Source organism: Cryptotermes secundus, unplaced genomic scaffold (assembly GCF_002891405.2).
Source record: "Cryptotermes secundus unplaced genomic scaffold, Csec_1.0 scaffold589, whole genome shotgun sequence".
Classification (NCBI taxonomy): Eukaryota; Metazoa; Arthropoda; class Insecta; order Blattodea; family Kalotermitidae; genus Cryptotermes; species Cryptotermes secundus.
In genome coordinates, this window is record NW_019718279.1 from 398643 (window position 1) to 416461 (window position 17819).

Sequence of the window (17819 nt, forward strand, 5' to 3'; positions counted from 1 at the left end):
CATCAAAAAATGTTCAAGTGACACAACTCAAACAATCACTACCATACACACTTTTCATCATTTTGTACACCAATTCTGTTGGTGAGTTGTAGCGTTAAGATTCTTGAAGTTTCAGCTGTGGCTGCCTATAATTTCAAAGCGCAAGCATCGCTGCATCATGCATTCTGACCGTGAATGTAACAGTACTGTTCTGACGCTCATCGGGAAATGGCAGTTGAACAGAGAGCCAACACCAAATTTTGTTTGAAGTTAGGCAAAACAGCCAGAGAAGCATACGAAATGATGAAAAGTGTGTACGGTAGTGATTGAGTCACTCGAACATTTTTCGATGGTATGCTGTATTTCGTGATGGCAGGGAAGACGTTGAAGACACTCCATGTCCATCAAAGCTGAGAACAAGTCGCACTGAAGAGCGAATTCTTTGAATTCGACCTGAATATCGAGAGCAAGGTTCCTGGTCGCTCCTCCACGGCAGTTCTCCACCCCACAAATCGAAGCTCATGCGTGATATTTTGACCAGAAAAAGGATGACAGTCCTTGATCATCCTCTGTATTCACCAGATTTGGCTCCAGCAGATTTCTGGTTGTTCCCAAAAGTTAAGTTGGCTATGAAAGGAGACCATCACGACACCATCCAGGATATCCAAAGGGAATGTGCAGCAGTTTCAAATGCGATTCCACAAAAGGAGTACAGTGACTGTTTTCGACAACTTTTCAATTTGATTCAGAAGGAAACTATTTTGAATAAAAACAGTGAAATTTTGAAAATAATTCACGTCTTGTGAACACAGTCCTAACAGAACCTGGACACACCGTGTATATATCCCATTTCCCTACTGCCCAGCTTCCTGCACAAGATTTCATGTTTGTGTGAAAGAATGGAGAATTATGTCTTTTGGAATATAACACCATAAAGTACAGTGGAAGTCCACTGATATTTTGAATAAACATATTGCCCCCATCAAGCAGTGCAAGCTGCATGCAGAAAGACACAGGATTATATAGACCAGGAGAGAATTAGCAACCCAGCCAGTCTACTCCCATGGGCTCTCTGAGAAAAACAGAGTGAACCAATGGGAACGGTTGGGTTGGCTTGCAAGTTCCTTCCTGGAGTTTACGATTCTTTCTTTCTCCATGCATGCTCTACTTGCTGCCTACTTCAGGCCAGTTTTTTGCTTGGCCTACTCTTCAACCATGAAGATGGAGGTTATATGTTCAGCTGACTCATCATACTATATGGCTTTTCATCCCTGAAGACAGAACTCTCCTTATCCACTGATGTGAGAACCTCAAATCCTATATGTGAAGAATGATGGTACATATACAAATTTTTCTTCTGTTTAGTTAAGTCTCTGGTGACTGGTGGTTTTTGAATAATGTTATAAAACTTAAGAAGACTAAACAATCCAAGAGCTGGAATCAAAACTATTTATGAGAATTTATAGGTTGTCACTGAACATCTAGTTTGTGTTGGCTGTGAGTAAAGCACTTAAGTTTCAAGGGCAAGGGAAGCAACAACCGAGGTTTCTTCTGGAAGTTCGTATTGGAAATTAGTAAACAACTGCAATTAGAAATATTTTTCTGTTTGAATTACTACAAATAAATAGATTGTTAAAGAAAATCCCAGGGTAGTGCCTCAAATTAGGCCATGTCTGCTCCTTTTCACATCCTTTCCAGTTCATTATTTACTAATCAGCCCGCCATTGAACTCTGCATGTTTTGAGCTGTTTAAAGCATTGTTAAATACAGTGACTAAATAAATAAATGGGGGAACAGTGGTATTCATGCACTTAGTTATTCTCACCAGCTCCCTCGGTGCCAAACCTCAGTATTGCCGATGGCTTGCTCCAGCCAAACCTGTTTCTTGAAAGAATCATTGCTTCATACACAGTAGCAATAGAGAGGCCAGTGAGAGTGTAAGACTTGCTGTGAATAGGTCCTGGAGAAGAGCTGTCTGCTGGAATGATCAACTTTGTCCACTCATGTCCTTTTGTATGTGGCTACAAGGGGCAAAATTATGGTATCAATAGAAGAATTAGAACAACAGACTGACTAGTGTTATAGTAACTCATGACACACCACATCATCTAATATACATTGCTGTAAAGTTATGTGTATATGTATGACATTTGCATAGCATATTTTAATGTTAGTTTTCATACTTTGTTGTATCTTTCATTTAAATGATTTATTGCAGTATACTATATTGCAGTACACAGAACACTTTTACAGATTAACAGCAATTTTAGAATGAGTAATAGATGTCAAGAGTACTGGTTTGTATGCTAAGTCCTTGATGCTCCTTGATTATTCACGTTAACAATGTTATGTAAACAGAAAGAAATATAAAGTTTTAACAATACTCTTAGGCATAGTGCTAATTTCAGTGTTCAGTTAGACATAACACATGTGGCAGCTAAGGATGTAGGGAGCTAAATAATTCATTGGTTTTACCTTGTAAGCTCCTGATATTTTGGTGATAATTCTCTTAATATATATCACCAAAATATCAGGAGCTTACAAGGTAAAACCAATGATTAATTAGCTACCTACATCCTGAGCTGCCGCATGTGTTATGCCTAACTGAACACCACTTACATTATAATGATCTGGGCTGTACTTTTATAGAACATCATAAATTCAGTGCTGCTTATTGTAGGAAAAATTTTAAATTAGGTGGATCAGGCATATTTGTACAAGAAAAACTAAAATTTTTAGATGTCAATTTAAGTGCCTTTTGTAAAGATAAAGACCTTGAAGTTTGTGCAGTGAAATTTCCTTTTCTGCATGGTAATATTTGTGTTCTATCTATTTACAGAGCACCATCCAGTAACTTTGCTTATCTTCTGAAGGGACTTCATTTCATTCCATTTCATTCTTTATTTTTCCATATATATCCATAGAGGTTAACAAACCAGGATGTGGAAATAGTCCTTTTGAATACAGATACATCAACATGCATATACAAAATTGCACGAGTCAATAAAGCAAAGATACTTACATCAATCTATAAATATAAATAATATTATAGGGCAAAAGAATTTAATAAGATTTCATTTAATACACATACTTAAAAAATAACCTACTATAAAACTTGTATTTACACCACTTCATATAAAATACTATTAACTAAAACAAATACAGTCAAAAATTACCCACCTAAGACACATTATATTTATAATATCAGCATCATGTTTAACTCAATATATCCATACAGTATAGACTTCAAAACGCATTTAATACTGTTAAAATTTTAAATTTTTTGCGCGATACTAAGTTGGAATTGATAATATGTGATGATATCAATATAAATTACTTAATTGATAGTAATAACAAGAAACAATTGGATGTTCTATTATCTTCTTTTAACCTTTTTAGTATAGTAGATTTTCCTACTAGGATGCAAACCAACTCAGGCTCTGCTATTGATAATATTTTTATTGATCTTCACAGACACGGAAATTATACTATATATCTCCTCATGTTAACAGACTGTCTGACCATGACGCCCAGATCTTATATATGAATAACACTGTGTNCACTGTATTACATAACCGAAATAGCTGTAGGCATTTTGTGAGGAAATTCAGTAAAGCTTCTAGAAATGAGTTCTTGACTCAATTAAGTTATGAAACTTGGGATAACGTATTTGTTGATCAGGATATTGATTCAATTTTCAACTAATTTCTTAATACTTATTTAAAAATATTTAATTTTAGCTTCCCTAAAATATTAGTTATGAATAATATGAAATATAACCCTTGGATGATGAGGGGCATAAAGACCTCATGTCAACATAAAAGAGAGCTCTGTTTGTCCATGAAGACCAGTAATGATCCAAACCTTAAATCCTATTTTAAAACTTACTTGAAAATTCTGTCTAATGTCATTAGGACAGCCAAAAATCTTTATTATAATGGATCAATTTTGAACTCTAACAATAAAATTAAAACCACATGGAATATTATTAAAATTGTTACTGGTAAGAGAATCAATAATTCTGAAGTGCAGTTCTTAAATACTGAAGGGAAGCTAACTGATAGTCACAAGTTAATTGCCGATTCTTTCAATAAATACTTTCTGACTATAGTAGATAAAATTAACAGCAATAATGCTAAGAGTGATCATTTTATAGAGTTTGATATTGATAAACATTGGAGTTATATATCTCAGGCTTTTCCGACTCCTTTCCCTGAAATTAAACTTAAACCTACATCTGCTAAAGAAATTGAAAACATAATTAAGTCATTAAAACCCAAAAATTCTAACGGGTATGATGAAATTTCGGTCAATATTCTAAAAACTAGCGCACCTGCTATTATTTCTCCTTTAACTTACATCTGTAACAGAGTACTTTCAATGGGTGTTTTCCTCAGTCATTTGAAATACTCTGAAATAATACCATTATTTAAAAATGGGTTGTAAAACGAATATAATGAATTATAGACCTATATCATTACTTATATCCTTTTCAAAAGTTATTGAAAAGGTTATATTTGTAAGATTGCTCCATCACATAAAGGATAACAGTATATTATCCAATCACCAATATGGTTTCAGATGTGACTCATCTGCAGAACTCGCTTCATATAATTTAATTAATGAAATATTAAAGGCCTTGAATAATAAAATACCAGTTGGAGGCATTTTTGTGACCTAAATAAAGCCTTTGATTGTGTTAATAATGATGTTCTATTATCTAAATTGAAGTTTTATTGAATAGTAGGAAAAGCTAATGCGTTACTGGGATCCTACCTTCATGGTAGACATCAAAGAGTTGTAAGTAATAAGAAGTGCACTCACCCAAGTTGGGGTAAGATTGTCAATGGTGTTCCCCAGGGATCAATCTTAGGTCCCTTATTAATGATCTGCCAAATATTATAAAGAGTAAATCAATACCTATTCTCTTCACGGATGTTACCAATATTATTGTTAAGAACTCTAATCACATTGAGCATGAAATCGAAATAAATTTAATATTCAAAAATATAAATGAATGGTTCAAGGCTAACTTACTGACACTGAATCTCGATAAAACGCATTTTATGCATATCTCAACCAAGAATAGTAATACAATGGACATACCTGTCATTTATAGTAACAGTCAAATTGCTACAACCGCTGATATTAAGTTCCTCGGTCTGATGACTGATAATACCCTATCATGGAAAGGACACATTGATTGGCTCATGTCCAAACTGGGTTCAGCTTTCTTTGCAGTTTGGGCTATTAACCCCTATGTCATTAGAATCAATGAGATCAGTATATTTTTCATATTTTAATTGTATTATGACAAATGGCCTGATTTTCTGGGGTAATTCACCCCTCTGCATTCATATCTTTAGACTATAGAAGAGGGTAATAAGAGTCATCACCAATTCTAGAAGTAGAGATTCTTGTATGGAGTTGTTTAAGAAATTAAAGATTCTTCCCCTTTACTCAGGACATTTTTTCCATTTTGTTATTTGTGGTCAAAAACAAAGCTCTATTTTTATCTAATTCTGAGATTCATACAGTCAACACAAGACATAGTAATTACCTCCAATATCCATCATGTAACTTAACTGTCTTTCAAAAGGGAACATATTACTTCGGAATTAAAATTTTTAATAAACTTCTACGTAATATAAAAGACCAAGCTCATGAGATTGACAAATTTAGGTCTGCTGTTAAAATATTCCTATTTTTAAATTTATTTTATTCATTGGACGAATATTTTAAATGTAACAACAATTAAAGTTTCGGATTTGTTACAGGTGGTAGTTGATAGCACTTTATTGTTATAGATGATGGTTGTTGTTCATATTGTATATTGTTAATATTTTTAACTAGTGTGACATTACACAATTGTGATGCAGTATGTGATGTTTACTCATCTTGACTATTTCTGTATCCATTGATGTTTAACCATGTAAGGATTTATGGAATGCTGAACGAATGAATGTAATTTTCTCTTTAAACTCTTCTTTTAGTTCTACAAAAAGCTAAATTTTATCTCTCCATAGTGGAAGAATTTGATCAATTAAAAATGGTATTATCCATGAACTTGCAGGAATGAAGATATACACGTAGTGTATGTGTACGTTCATTGTGTCCTTGCCTTACTTACAGAATATCTCTGGAATAGTAGATTATACTCTATGATGGAGGAGTAGCTGTCCACTTCCCAGATCAGAGTGTAGTTTGTTTCAGAAGGAACACCTGACTCATTCTTAAAAATTGCTGGATTTGCAACACCTGAAATTGTGTTGTTCTTATTAGTGCCTAATCATTTAATATGGTACTTTTGCCCATCCTTACATTAAATAACAAACACTGCCATTTATAAAAAAAAGTAAACCAATTTCCCACCTATTGCACATGTCAAGAAAAAGATGTCTCCTGGATGTATATGTCCAAGGAAAATTTAATCATGTTGTCCGGTTTCCTTAGGACTTCAAGCTCTTTGTTTTAGAGTTTTGCTGCTAGTGATAAAGTTACAGTTACATCCAATATATAACTTTAAATTATCATTTGATTAGGTCTCACTTATAAACATGACAGTGTTTTGCATCCCATCTCTTTGTTTACTTTTTAATTGTTTTATTATTCACTTCTTTCACACTCTGCTGCAACATTTATCCAGAGTGTTGTATCTTTCATATTGTGGATTGTGACACAACATAGTCTCATAAATTGCACCACCATTTTCCAACATTTAACCTCCACAGACCACCTGAGCAGCCCTACCTGGCACTGGGGACTGTCTTGTTTTCTATACTTATCTACTTACATTATCTGTGCTTAAAAATAGTTCCAAATTTGTGTAATTTATTTATCCACTTCCTAATATACTGTGGTATACAAATTTTGTTTGATTGAGTCACCAGCTGCAGTGCGATATCACTTTGTGACTGAAAGGTAAAAAATTTAAGATGCATTTTCAAGGACTATGGTCAATACAAATTTTCACAGACCACACACAAAAACTTCATGGACTATGAATGGTTTGAAGACCATACATTGTAAAACAGTGAACTACATAATGTCATTACCCAGACAAAATGTTGTATGAATCTTCACCATCATGGAAGCCTCAAACCTTAAAAATCATATCCTGTTACCATCTTTTTTTTTTTGTTTGCTATTATTTTACTGCATCATGTCTCTCTCATATGTAATGTGGTATGTACATTTCTGCTATTTATTGTGCATGATCAAANTACCTCCAATATCCATCATGTAACTTAACTGTCTTTCAAAAGGGAACATATTACTTCGGAATTAAAATTTTTAATAAACTTCTACGTAATATAAAAGACCAAGCTCATGAGATTGACAAATTTAGGTCTGCTGTTAAAATATTCCTATTTTTAAATTTATTTTATTCATTGGACGAATATTTTAAATGTAACAACAATTAAAGTTTCGGATTTGTTACAGGTGGTAGTTGATAGCACTTTATTGTTATAGATGATGGTTGTTGTTCATATTGTATATTGTTAATATTTTTAACTAGTGTGACATTACACAATTGTGATGCAGTATGTGATGTTTACTCATCTTGACTATTTCTGTATCCATTGATGTTTAACCATGTAAGGATTTATGGAATGCTGAACGAATGAATGTAATTTTCTCTTTAAACTCTTCTTTTAGTTCTACAAAAAGCTAAATTTTATCTCTCCATAGTGGAAGAATTTGATCAATTAAAAATGGTATTATCCATGAACTTGCAGGAATGAAGATATACACGTAGTGTATGTGTACGTTCATTGTGTCCTTGCCTTACTTACAGAATATCTCTGGAATAGTAGATTATACTCTATGATGGAGGAGTAGCTGTCCACTTCCCAGATCAGAGTGTAGTTTGTTTCAGAAGGAACACCTGACTCATTCTTAAAAATTGCTGGATTTGCAACACCTGAAATTGTGTTGTTCTTATTAGTGCCTAATCATTTAATATGGTACTTTTGCCCATCCTTACATTAAATAACAAACACTGCCATTTATAAAAAAAAGTAAACCAATTTCCCACCTATTGCACATGTCAAGAAAAAGATGTCTCCTGGATGTATATGTCCAAGGAAAATTTAATCATGTTGTCCGGTTTCCTTAGGACTTCAAGCTCTTTGTTTTAGAGTTTTGCTGCTAGTGATAAAGTTACAGTTACATCCAATATATAACTTTAAATTATCATTTGATTAGGTCTCACTTATAAACATGACAGTGTTTTGCATCCCATCTCTTTGTTTACTTTTTAATTGTTTTATTATTCACTTCTTTCACACTCTGCTGCAACATTTATCCAGAGTGTTGTATCTTTCATATTGTGGATTGTGACACAACATAGTCTCATAAATTGCACCACCATTTTCCAACATTTAACCTCCACAGACCACCTGAGCAGCCCTACCTGGCACTGGGGACTGTCTTGTTTTCTATACTTATCTACTTACATTATCTGTGCTTAAAAATAGTTCCAAATTTGTGTAATTTATTTATCCACTTCCTAATATACTGTGGTATACAAATTTTGTTTGATTGAGTCACCAGCTGCAGTGCGATATCACTTTGTGACTGAAAGGTAAAAAATTTAAGATGCATTTTCAAGGACTATGGTCAATACAAATTTTCACAGACCACACACAAAAACTTCATGGACTATGAATGGTTTGAAGACCATACATTGTAAAACAGTGAACTACATAATGTCATTACCCAGACAAAATGTTGTATGAATCTTCACCATCATGGAAGCCTCAAACCTTAAAAATCATATCCTGTTACCATCTTTTTTTTTTTGTTTGCTATTATTTTACTGCATCATGTCTCTCTCATATGTAATGTGGTATGTACATTTCTGCTATTTATTGTGCATGATCAAATTTATCAGTGATGACTGATTTAATTTTATATGCACAAATCCAACATCATATCGTGACATGACAGCTGAAAGCCGAAATGGTGGAGCTGGAGCAGATGTCCATTCCTGAGAAACAGATCAGTAACCACATTCCCACTACAACAAATAGGAGAACAACATTGCCAGGTGGCAAGTTGCTAAACAAGAGATGTTCAATAGCAACAGATAACACAGAATAACAGAGGAACACTTGGAGACATTTTGTGACAAAGGATGACACAGCGAATAACAGAGGAACTGTTAACTGTTCAAGACAGTGACTTGTATTCGGTCAGCATAGCAGTTATAAAAGGAGTGATTCATGAATTCCACAACTTTAACTTTGACTTTGACTTGTGGAGTTGGAGTCAAATACCTCCACCATAGCCCTGCGAGTCACAGGAGGTGACAAAAATGGAAGTCTCAAATATGAAGCAGGAAAATATGGTCACAAGTCCTACAGGACTCGAACTCAAGAATTACTGCACTGATGAGGGCCAGCAGCAATTATAAACAACAAACCCATCCTCTTGTCAGAGAGACCATCCCACATCAACAAACCTGCAACTGTCTGGCAGTAATAAAAATCTGGTCATCAGCCCCAGCTAGGTGCTTTATTCCAAAACAGATTGGTTGACTGACCCTCAGTTGTAACATAGGACTCTACTCCAGGTGGACTAGAGCTCAGTCAGAGATACATGAGAGATTCATCAGACAGACATCTTGCAGAAGGAGCTCAATGTATGAGCTGTTATAACTGACTGTAATAGTAAAGATGTGCCAATAAACCCAATCATCAAATCCAGAATACATTATTATTAGTCATGCTAACCCCAATACATGACAATGTGAAGCTGATAGCTTACCATCATAAATTGGCAACAGAAGTGTACTACATACTATTATGAATTTTACCAAACTGTATGAGATTTGAGGTTCCAATGGCAATGTGAATGAAGAGTGCCATGTTTCAGGATGAGGCATGAGTGCTAACCTGACAGTTGTATGATTTTTTCGTTGACACCAAGCTCGTTCATGGCTCGACATTTGAAATAACCAAAGTCCAGTGGATGGACAGTGCGTAATAGAAGAGTGTACTTGTTTTTTGTTGACAGCTCTACTACACGTGTACTGGTAATCACTGGAACATCATTTTTCAGCCATATCACCTGGAATCATGAATATTGAAATATCTGCATGGCACTGACTGGTTCAGTTAATTATCAAGTTAATGAATAATTAAGGATATTGCAAGATTAAGAACAAATTAAATCTCAGAACTATTTATTACCATTCATTTAAGACTCTGCTCTCTTCCTTATCACATCCAGATACATGCCTAGTGCTTAAAAAATATATAACTATCATTTTATATACACGGTGTGTCCAGGATCTGTTAGGACTCATTTTTTTAAATTTTTCCCTGCAATGCCATCTGTTGGTGAGTTCTGGCGTTTAGATTCTTGAAGTTTCAGCTGTGGCTGTCTATAATTTCAAAGCGCAAGCATCGCTGCATCATGTGTTCTGACCTTGAATGTAACAGTACTGATCTGATGCTCATCGGGAAATGGCAGTTGAACAGAGAGCCAACATAAAATTTTGTTTGAAGTTAGGCAAAACAGCCGGAGAACCATACGAAATGATGAAAAGTGAGTATGGTAGTGACTGTTTGAGTCGCTCGAACATTTTTCGATGACTTGCTGTATTTTGTGACAGCAGGGAGGGCATTGAAGACGCTCAATGTGCATCAAAGCCGAGAACAGGTCGCACTGAAGAAAATGTGAAAAAAGTGACCGAAATCCTTACATCAGACAGATGTGTTTCTGCAAGACTCATCGAAGAGCTTTTGGGAATACCAGACAGTACTGTGCATCAAATTTTGACTTGAGGATTTGGGCAAACGGAACGTCTGTGCACGGTTTGTCCCACACGTGCTGTCAGGCGATGAAAAACATGCCAGAGTGGAACACTGCAAAGACATGTTACGGTTGGCCCAAAGTGATACAAAATTTACAAAATCGATTGGTACTGGTGAGGAGACATGGTGTTTTCAATATGAACCTCTCACAAAGTGGCAGAGTGCAGCACAGTTGAGCCCAAAGAAGCCGAAACCAAAGAAAGTGTGCATGCAAAAGAGTCGAGTAAAGACACTGCTAACCGTTTTCTTCGATTCCAAAGGAATCATTCACAAGGAATTTCTGCCAGAAGGTCAAACAGTGAATTCTGATTATTACCTTGGAGTCCTCAATCGTATGTGGGCGAGAATTCTTCAAATTCGACCTGAATATAGAGAGAAAGGTTCCTGGTCACTCCTCCATCACAATGCACCACCCCACAAATCAAAGATCATGCATGATTTTTTGGCCAGAAAAAGGATCATAGTCCTTGATCATCCTCGGTATTTGCCAGACTTGGCTCCAGCAGATTTCTGGTTGTTCCCAAAAGTTAAGCTGGCTATGAAAGGGACCATCATGACACCAAGGACATCCAAAGGGAATCTACAGCAGTTTTAAATGTGAATCCACAAAAGGAGTACAGTGACTGTTTTCAAAAACTTTTCAATCAATTCCAGCTATGTATAGATTCAGAAGGAGACTATTTTGAATAAAAAGAGTGAAATTATGAAAATAATTCACGTCTTGTATTTTTAATGAACACAATCCTAACAGAACCTGGACAAACTGTGTAGGTATGAAATTTGATTTTGATATAAATGAAGAACATAGATTTAACTACTGTCCTGTTACTTTACATGATCTCTGATCTGACACCACTCTTTCTTTGCTCTGCACAGTTTCATCTTCTGTAGGCAGAATATAACAAATGATGCTCACCAAATTATACTCTTCACACTTGACTTCCATTATATGCAGCTGTTAGCAAGCTAATCCGCACACTTCCTGAAAGTGGACTTAACCAAATTTTTAGGACAACCAAAACTAATTCTATTCCAAACTTAGGACATACATAAATACTGCAGCACAGAAAAGCCAACCAAATGAGAGAGGTCACACTAACCTTAGCATCAGGATCAGCAAGGACATTACATACTAATTCTGATCTGATGCCTGGAGCAGCATGAACCCATGGCCTTTCTACTTCTATCTCAGGAGGAACTGAAAATGTAATATTACAACATTAATTTTTCTACTATGAAAGAGAGGAAATACATAGGTTGGATAAAAAGTAGTGGCAGCACCTCCATAGTTCTGAAATGACTTTATTACCTGAGGTAAACACACTTACATTCCTTCAATATAATCGCCCCCCATGTGTACCACCTTCTGCCAAATTTGTGGAAGGCATCGTACACCATCAGTGCATCCACTTCTGTTGATGTCCAGCAGTGACCGCCCTACAGCATGAATAATCTCCTCTCTTGTGTTGTAACATAACCCTTGCACTGGTTTTTTCTTTATGGCAAAGATATCATAATCGCATGGACTCATATCAGGTGGTATGGCGGATGTTGCAGTATCTCCCATCGCCAGTGGCAAAGGAGATCCTTGACAGCGTCAGCAGTATGAGCCCTTGAATTGTCATGAAGGATGATGGGGTTCGTTGCCAACAAGTGTCGTCGCTTTCCCCTGAGTGCTGGACGAAGATGACTACACATGAAATTGCAGTAGTAGGCAGCGTTTACTGTCTGTCATTGAGGTACAGTGTGGTGCAGTATCACTCCATCAGTGTCATATACCACAATGAACATTGCCTTCACATTACTCTGTGTAGGGCGCACTTTCTTTGGATGAGGAGAGCCAGGATTCTTCCATTCATTTGATTTTCACTTTGAGTGCGGTTCGTATGAGCGAGCCCAAGTTTCGTCCAGAGTGTCGATCCTTCCAAGGAAGTTGTCACCTTCCTTCTGGTACTGGTCCAACAAGTCCTGTGTATTTGCATAATGTTACCATTGTTGCACCCCAGACATTGTATGGGGTAACAAACACACTGCAATTTTGCGGTATCCAAGAATATCATGAAGAATGTGGAACACGGTTTCGTGACATATGCCTACCTCAGCAGCTAACTACCACACAGGCCATCGACGATCGGCATCCAGCAAAGAAGCAAGAAGCTGAATTGTTTGGTTGTCAACATGGGTTCATCCTGAATGACATCCCTCCCTTCACAGAACAATTTCACCCACCGTGCCACTGTGCAATATGGCAAAGCAGCATCACCACATGCTTTTCACAGTCCCTGATAACAGTTTTGTGCACTACGACCACGTGCAACTTCAGTTTTTATCCAGGAGCATTGTTCTTGTTTCGTAAACCTGTTCTTAAGGCACTTGAACTGGGCTCCTGCACTTCAAGACGATGCGCAATGCAACTCAATGAAACAACCAGAGCCACTCACTGCACTACTTCAACTGAACTTCTGCTATCAGCTACAGATGGCGCTAGTGCCACCTGATGCACATCTTTCATGTTACAGCAGTGTTGCTACTACTTCTTATCCAACCCTTGTATTTTCACTGTAAATGCATTATTTAAAGTCGTGAAGGACAGTGTTAACTCACTTCATGCTAAGAATGAGATACATTGCCGTGAAATTAGGTCATTCTGACTAAGAATTATCCTTGTGTCTCTTGCTGCGATACCATTTTGCAACTTTCTAAAAATTGAGTTTATAGCTTGCAATGGAAATATATATAAAAAAGCTGTGTAAAAACAGAAGCATTGAAAGTGTTAGGTTCTGTGAAGATTTGAACCTGACTTAACTGGCTATGAATATGTTTCAGTATTGGATATTTGTGATGACAGTGATAAACCTTCAGATCCCCTAGTGACAGAGATAACCTTGACTACTATACTTTTTTTGAGGAATATCATGCTCATTTTACATGTTCTAGTCCATAGGATTTTGTGACTGATGCTAAATGTGTGGCTGTGACTTGTATAAATATGCCAGTGTCAGAGGTTTTACAGCATTATGGCAAACATTGCTGTCTTCATCTTCAGGGTTAATGGGCTTTGGGAGTGTTTGACAGCACTTACATAGATATTGCATTAGGAACTGTGTTGAAGGTGAAGCTGTGATCGGATGTTATGAGCCCTTTACGCATAGTGCATAAAACTGATGCATAATATTCATCTGAAACTCCTCAACAGATTTAAATAAAATTTTGAATTGGGATTTCTAGTAAAAGTTGTTGGTAGGTGGTTTTAATTTTGGTCAGCCTTTGCCCAGTATAACCCCTACTTTTCATGAAGTTCATATACAACTTTTATCATTTTCTCAAAAAATTGTTCAGCATGATGAAAATTAGTGTATAATATAGGTACAATATATATCTTTTTAAACTCTCTCATTTATCAGTATAGCCAGTATGTAAAGGACTAGAAAGAAAAATTATTTGTGACACTGTTCAACATGAAATCTGTGTTGTGATTAGCTTTGCAGCAATATATTTGTGTCTGCAATAAACGAACATCAAGGCCAGTAGAGTGCAGATTCCAAAGAATTCATTTTTAAAATATATATCACTCTTGTTATAATTAGATGTTGTTTATGTTAACTTTAGAATATTTTTTAGAATATTTTGCATGAATTCACATTCATATGTTAGTATCAGCATCACTTTTAGTTGACATACACTTTCTTAAAACTGTACTCACAGAGTATTCTGAGCTGTATAGTAGCTGTTGCAGGACTGCCAACCCCATTGATAGCTATACATTGGTATAATCCAGCCAAATGCCTAGTATGTGCTTGAAACCGCAAAATAGGACGGTTGTCCAAAAGCTGCATCTCTTCACCCTGCAGATACAAACAACTTTCTCTATCAATGTTTCCATTGTTTTTCTGCTCCCCCTCCCCCCCCCAAAAAAACACACACACACACAACCTTATTCAAGCTTCAGGCATTTTTCCCAGCAACAAATTCTTCTCACTGATAGTTATGTTATTATTGATAGTAATAAGTCCTGGACAGAAGAGAGGTAACGATTATTTTCCTTTTTGTTTTGTGGTTATGAAATTTGTTCCCTTACTCTAGAAGCATAACATAAATTTTCTGTGTGTTACTGCTTTTACGATGTATATATGAATGAATGTATGAGGGGTAGGCCTTCTCGCCCTTGCACCACGACCTACAGTGATCTATTGTGCTTGCTTTTAAGATATGCTAAAGAAAATATTTGGACATAACATGAATACAAGAAAGGAAATATTGTTAGAAGCTTTACTAAAGAAGTCTATGATGTATTGGGCTTCTAACTTTCATGGAAGAAAATAAGAGCTGCATAATATGAGGAAGAGTCAGTATATAGGTCATAAATGGATATAAATCGCAAAACACGTGATATTCAAACCTGGAAAAAACATTTATTTCTCGACATATTCTCTGCCAACATTGATACCCATGTCTCACTGCTTTCCAAGTGTGTTGAAACCCGCAGCATAACAGTCTTCTGACTGTTCTCTCAGTCACTTTTGCACCTCCGTTGCGATTGCATTGCAGCGCACTGTGATTCATGTTGGCAGTGATGCACCCATGATTTGTCCCCAGTAACAGGCCTGTTAAGCATATCTTCTACTTCATCTGCATTCCATAAGAGATGTTGCAAGGACAGACTCCTTTGGTTCATTTGTCATCAATCCTTCAGTTCTCTGGGCACACTTTCCAAAACTTTTAACAGTTGTGCATTATGCTGTATGCCATGGAAACACCATAGTGTAGTTGCTACACTGTCTGTCATTATCCTCCTCTCAGCTTGAACTCAACTCTTCCATCCACTGCACAGTTGCTCCTGTTTCAATCTCAACATGGCGACCTGGTCAGGAATCATCTGCGACTTTCAAATGTCCTGAGAGAATTTCTCAGCCCAGCTGTGAACCACTTTATGCGACAGACACTTCCTACCTTAAAGTCAAAGTCACATTGCGACTGACAGACAGTCAGTCAATCAGTCTATCTTGGTGTCAAGCCCCATCTGGATCACCCTCTCTGATGAGAGGATAGGTCTGCTCTTTGTCAGAGTCACTGTCAGCAATATTAAGTCAGTTGTCAGTATGTACATGATACTTAAATTTCATATGTTACTAAATACACACACACGCACAAGCACATGCACACTCCCCACCCACCCCCCACCCCCAATAAATACAAGGCTTCTGTTAGTCCAGGCTCAGTACAGGAGATCATGCCCTATCTGTAGTAGCTTCTGCTACAACAGCAATCTAGTCACTTAAACCGTCATATGCTTGACCGCCACCAAGTTTAAGCCTCTTATATTTCCTATGTTGGGCTTTGCCTTGTCCAATGTTGCAGATATCTGCATTTTCATGATTTTGTATGACTTCTGTTTGTTGCCTGCATAGTTTTCTTATATAATCATATATGTATGGAAGTTTGAAAGCCATGTGCAAATCACGAACCAGTCCACAACTTGGAAAGTTTTCTGCTGCCATAAACAGGAAATAACTACCTACCTACCACTCAGCACTACAGCCCTGGGTGAGCCTTGGCCTCCTGTACAACCAGTCTCCACATCCAGTGCATGCTGCCATAGTAATGGACCCATGGTGACCCAAGGCTGGTTGTTGGGTTTCTGATCAAAATTGTTTTTACACAAAGTTGTTAGCCTCATGCCCAATGCCCGGCCTGGAGGACCAGGGTATCTCTCTTAGTCTAGACTCTACCCTTTAACCTTTCCAGCATGGGTGACCCTACTGGTAGTTAAACTACCGTCGACATAGCTCTCCAGGTCACAAAGTCACACAAGCCCCACCACCATGAAAAGGTGGAGACACCTTTGGCAGCATAAACAGGAAATATTTTTTTATTAATATTATGGGAGCCTACCACAACACTAGCCAATCAGCATGGACTACATCAGCACCAACGCCCATTGGGTCAGGCGCCGTTAGGGACAGCGAATTAAGATACGGACCTCTAACATGCTAGGCAGTCAGATGGAGCTACTCTTACCTCGAGACAGCTCATCTGGAGCACACACAGAATAGTGAGTCTCCTAGCAACAACACCTGCAGCCGACTCTAAGAGTGGTTGCCTAGACCCAATGGAAAGTCCACCACCAACACTTACCACTCTACAGCCTGCCTGAAGTCACCTGGCTGCCAATGCAAGGAAGACCGCTGTCCCTACCACAAACCAGCCCCCTTTATCAGAATTTATCTGGTGCACCCTGCCTTAAGAGTTACGGCCTTTTTCACAGTCCCACAATACCTCATCGTTTACTCCACACTGCTTGCCTGCTCATCGTACACTTGTTTTCTAACAGTAATAAATATCTGTTATAGAAATAAATGTATATGGTTGTCTGTCTGAGTACTGGAAACAACATCCCACGATATCCTCTGCTTTTGGGTCCTTTTGCCCACAAAACAATCATGGAAGAATGCAGCGCTTCAGCAGCATACTCCTCAAGCACGGTCGCCATTTTGACTACTGAAACCAGCCTCTGAAAATGTGCATGCACGTCTGCTACCTAGATTGTCCTTAAGCTGGACTGTGCTGCTACCTAGTGATACACATAGCGGCCTCCATTCCCACCTCATGACTCAAGGTACGCGGGTTCAAAACCGGCGGAGGTCGTGGAATTTGTAAGGGCGGAAAAATTCAAGGAACAAGTCCTCCAGGAGGGGCTTTAAGCCGTGGGTCCCGTGTCGTAGATTTACAGCACGTAAAAGATCCTCATGTCTCTAGGAGACCTCTGAGCAAAATTAGGCAACAAGTTTCCCCCCCACAAGTAGTTTCCAATGCCTCTGGTAGATGGGGAATATATCAGGTACCGAGGGCCAACCTCGTTCGCTGAACGGGGCTGATAGCACGCACCAGTATCGGTAGGGCATGGCGACAGTAGAAATTAAAGGGGGAGACACAATGGACCAATAACTGGTCTAAGTGCATGGGGAAACCCACCCCCTCTAATAATAATAATAATAATAATAATAATAATAATAATAA

At 37.4% G+C, this 17819-nt stretch overlaps 1 protein-coding gene across 1 annotated transcript in view; it reads right to left on the reverse strand.

The window, feature by feature from the left end:
• The window catches only part of LOC111875424 (protein amalgam), a 44814-nt gene that overhangs the window by 4224 nt on the left and 22771 nt on the right, over nucleotides 1–17819 (reverse strand). The window contains exons 5-9 of the mRNA XM_023871672.2: nucleotides 14506–14647; nucleotides 11903–12000; nucleotides 9879–10053; nucleotides 7776–7903; nucleotides 1805–2000 (exon numbers count right to left, since the gene is read on the reverse strand). Coding sequence (XP_023727440.1) covers nucleotides 1805–2000; nucleotides 7776–7903; nucleotides 9879–10053; nucleotides 11903–12000; nucleotides 14506–14647 — 739 coding nt within the window. The remainder of the gene's footprint in view (nucleotides 1–1804; nucleotides 2001–7775; nucleotides 7904–9878; nucleotides 10054–11902; nucleotides 12001–14505; nucleotides 14648–17819) is intronic.